At 34.2% G+C, this 3,925-nt stretch overlaps 1 protein-coding gene across 1 annotated transcript; it reads right to left on the bottom strand.

Moving 5' to 3' along the window:
• Window positions 1-846: 846 nt before the first annotated feature.
• LOC104248618 (ASI1-immunoprecipitated protein 1-like) lies at window positions 847-3,528 on the bottom strand. Its single transcript, XM_009804918.2, has 3 exons — window positions 3,477-3,528; window positions 1,395-1,888; window positions 847-1,282 (listed from the first exon to the last, which is right to left on the bottom strand). Exons 2-3 carry the CDS (start codon window positions 1,836-1,838, stop codon window positions 1,124-1,126), a joined length of 603 nt encoding a protein of 200 aa, XP_009803220.1. The 5' UTR covers window positions 1,839-1,888; window positions 3,477-3,528; the 3' UTR covers window positions 847-1,123.
• Between the last annotated feature and the right edge of the window lie 397 nt (window positions 3,529-3,925).

Raw genomic sequence — 3,925 nt, 5'->3', positions numbered from 1 at the left:
GTCTACTAGACTTATGAAAAATCTGCTTATGTATATTTCAAACAGATGATGTACTTTATTTCATATCAGCTTGTAAATTCTAAATCTTAGACGCTCATGATTTGTATTACTAGTCCTTAGAAAATTCTTGTATAAAAGCAGTTATATTATCATTTCTTCTCTTAATCAATCTCATTAAATTGGATACTAGAGAGATTAATGTCATTTGATGAGTTTTTTTCAGAACAATAAAGTAAATATGAGATTTTAGTTTTTAAGGAAGTTAACAAGTGGGTCATGTGCATGTTATGTGCATCTTTTTCCATGTGAAAACACTGCTAGAATGAGGTATTATTTTTGCATAAATTATTTTAGTAATAATAATATGTGCATAATGCTAGTATAAAATTTAGCTTAGTAGATTCCAATTAAATAAGAAAGAAAATCAAAGTCACTTGATAACCATTTCTATTATTCTTCAGTAGCCATAGTATATAAACATGCTAAATTGTATGATACATTTATCATACAATTCCTATTCACCTTTCAGAGAATAGGAGGTCAACATGCTAGCTCGCCGACCATGGATATTTTTGGTATTTCAGTAGTCTTGCTTTAAGACTGCTGTACTTCATGCTGCTCCTTCCTTAACATTCAGCTCAAAGTAGAATTCAGTGAGGTCTACCTTAATCAATGGAGTAAAGCTATACTCTTGATCATTGAGTTTTAAAATATAACCAATTTTGTTTAACGATGGTGTTTGGACTAGTTTACATGCATCTCAACTATTTCATTGGGTGATTGCTACCTCCATCAAAACAAATATTGGGTAATTATACCATCAATGCATAGGCAAAACGGAAGAAATCACAAATTTTGCTATGACATATCAGATTTGCATTGCTTACAACTAGCTTCTTCGGTGTTCCACCAAGAAGAAGAAAAAAACACTCTATTTAGCTAGAAGCTAACTGACTGCAGGTTCACATGCCTTCTAGACCAACAATTACAATTCAAGAGCACATGAATAGGTATCATATACTAATCTCTTCTACTGACAAAAAGCAAAATATGTCATTTGTCTAACAGTTGAATCTTTATATCTCTACAAGTTTCCTGTGCAAAATGTTGGATAGGATGTTGATTAACGGTCAACATCTGCAATACGCATTTTATAACGCTTTGCCAATCGAATAGCAGTTCCACTTTTAGTGACATCTTCTATGAGTTCATACTTGCTATAGATTGCATTCAAGGACTCTGACTGCTCTTTTGCCAGTTCTTCTTCCTCCTCCAATTGACGCTACATGAGAAAACGAACCGTTGAGACAACAATGTATAGTACAGTACTTGGATTATAGCCACAAAACCAAATTATATGAATGATTGAAGAAGAACTAAAATTGGAAATTTACCTTCAGCAGAAAGTTGGCCTCTTTTGCATGCTTCCTAATAATAAGCTTCATCTTCATGGCCACTTCAAAATCAGGATCACTGGTTTTCAACCAACGACACACTATCTTCCTACCAGGTTTCCTTGGACGGTCATCAAACATCTCTGCTACAGCAGAACATGCCCTAACGGGCCTTGGCATGCCCGAGATCATGAACGGGGAATTGCATATCACAGAGATTATTGTTTTTGCCTCTTTTGCACTCTGCATCTCAACTAAAGCAGTGCATGCCGTGCCTTTCATTTCAAGGTAGCTTCGTATAAACTTGACTTGAATGACATTCCCAAATTGATCAAGTGCAGCTCTAAGAACAGACTCCTTAGCTAAAGGCGAAAGGTTGTCTATATATATAGTACGTTTCACTTTATCCTCAAAAGCAGCATACTCTTCCATTAAAGCTTCCATGAGAAGTAGAAAGTAAATTTCCCCAAAAAATACAAGCAATTCACTAGCACCTTCAGAAAAACAAGTAAAACAGACTTTAAACACAAATTGGAAGGTCTATGATGTTACAGAAGATCACCAAATTGCAAGTGAAGCAAATTAACCATCAAGAACAACAACTATGACTCAGAGCCAAATAATGAAACAAGTTGGGGTCGGCCATATGAATCCTCACTAACCACGTTACTCCATTTAAATCATCTCATACCAATACTATGCAAATACACATAAAAAGTAAAAAGTAACCATCTTACTGCAAAAATCTATGAGCTGAGGAGTTAAACTGGTTGTCATGCCTTAGATACCACACTCTGACAAACAATTTGCCTATTCGTGGGAGAACCACACCATAATGAACAAAAGAATGTCACTATTTGTTACTCAAAAAAAAGAGTTCCAACGTAAAGGTTTGACTAGTTAAAAGGTTATCAGAACTCTAAAGGGAAGCTCAAGTCTAAGGGTGTGATGTAGGTTGCGTACCCGGATGCAAGCATCAATAGCTAATTTCATGGCTCAAAGCCTCAAACCCATGACTTATAGGTCACAAGGATACAACTTTACTGTTGCTCCAAGATTCATCTTCTATAATCAGAAGTCTGCAAACACAATATTATGACACCACCTTTCCATAAATTCCTGATAGTAATCTTACTAATGCTCTATGTTTTCAGGTTAACTAGTACTATGTGGCTCTGCTACTAGCCTATAGTGAAGCCTGCCTAAATGGAGCTTCAATCAGCACAAGAATGAGGATTTCCCCATCAATGTTTGCTTCAGCTAATGCAACAACCTTAATAAGCACAGAAGAACAAAAATCAAATTATCTCCATCGCTGCGACTATTCTAAATGGTAAAACATTTTGGTCTTTCATCCTTTGAAATAAGCTGCTCCTTGCTGGAAGGTATCTAGATCATAAGACTAATATTATTCATATATTTCCAGTCCCCAATGACCGTGGTCCAACCCAACCTACTTGACAAATGTGGTAAGCATCATAAAATCTTCAAAATTAGTACTCCCGTCCTTTCAATTTCTGTAGTACTTGTTTCTTTTTAGCTTGTCTCAAAAAGAATGATACATTTCTATATTTAGAAACAAATCAATTTTAAACTTCCTATTTTACCCTAATGAGATGATTTATAGTTACACAAATATCTACGACTTGTTTTAGATCACAAGTTTCAAAAACCTCTCTCTTTCTAAATTCCATGCTCAGTCAAGAACATCAGATAAACTGAGACGGATGTAGTAATAAAATGCATACAATTTTATCGAATTCAAACAGATAGTCAAGTACACACCTTGAAAGAGAAACCCAAAAATCCAGAAACTTTAACATTACCAAAAAAACGCACATATGCATATTGTCAAGCAGGACAAACTCTTCTTTTTTTAAGTTTCAAGGAAAACATCATTATGGTTAACAATTATCCTAACAAGAAAATCCACAACAAACATAATATTGAATTGTAATCATAAATGCAACTGTTTTAATCAATAAAAAGAAAAAATGTAAACCTATATGAGTAGTGAATCAGAGAAAAAACATGCATAAACATTATTGAGTAAAGAGAATGGTTTTGGTTTCGCCATTTTACCAGTTGGATGGAAGAAAATTGGAGCAGCCCCAATGTCTCCACAAGACTCTTCCGTTTTTTGTAACTGCTTAATTCATTAGGAAGTTTGCGCCTATTTATTTTGAAATCAAGGGCGTTTAATTTTGGGAGAATTAACAACCTATCACAAAATAGTCCACGTTTGGAGTCCTTACCCAGTGTAGCCCAGGTTATATATAACCTGAAAATTACTTTTCATAAGTTAGACCATCTCCGACCCAACACCAATTTTGACACCAAATATCATTTTAGTGTAAGATTTGATATTTTATTGCTCTAACCCAACACCGTTTCTTAAGCCATTTTGGTGTGTGAATAGTGTTACACCAAATTCATCAACACCATTACTATTTACCATTATTTTAATATTATCTTTTATCATATAACACTTTTAATTTAAAAATATTATAATTTTATAATTAATTATAGTT

This window comes from Nicotiana sylvestris, chromosome 4 (genome assembly GCF_000393655.2).
Source record: "Nicotiana sylvestris chromosome 4, ASM39365v2, whole genome shotgun sequence".
NCBI classification, from domain to species: domain Eukaryota; kingdom Viridiplantae; phylum Streptophyta; class Magnoliopsida; order Solanales; family Solanaceae; genus Nicotiana; species Nicotiana sylvestris.
This window is presented reverse-complemented; position numbering and strand designations above follow the sequence as displayed.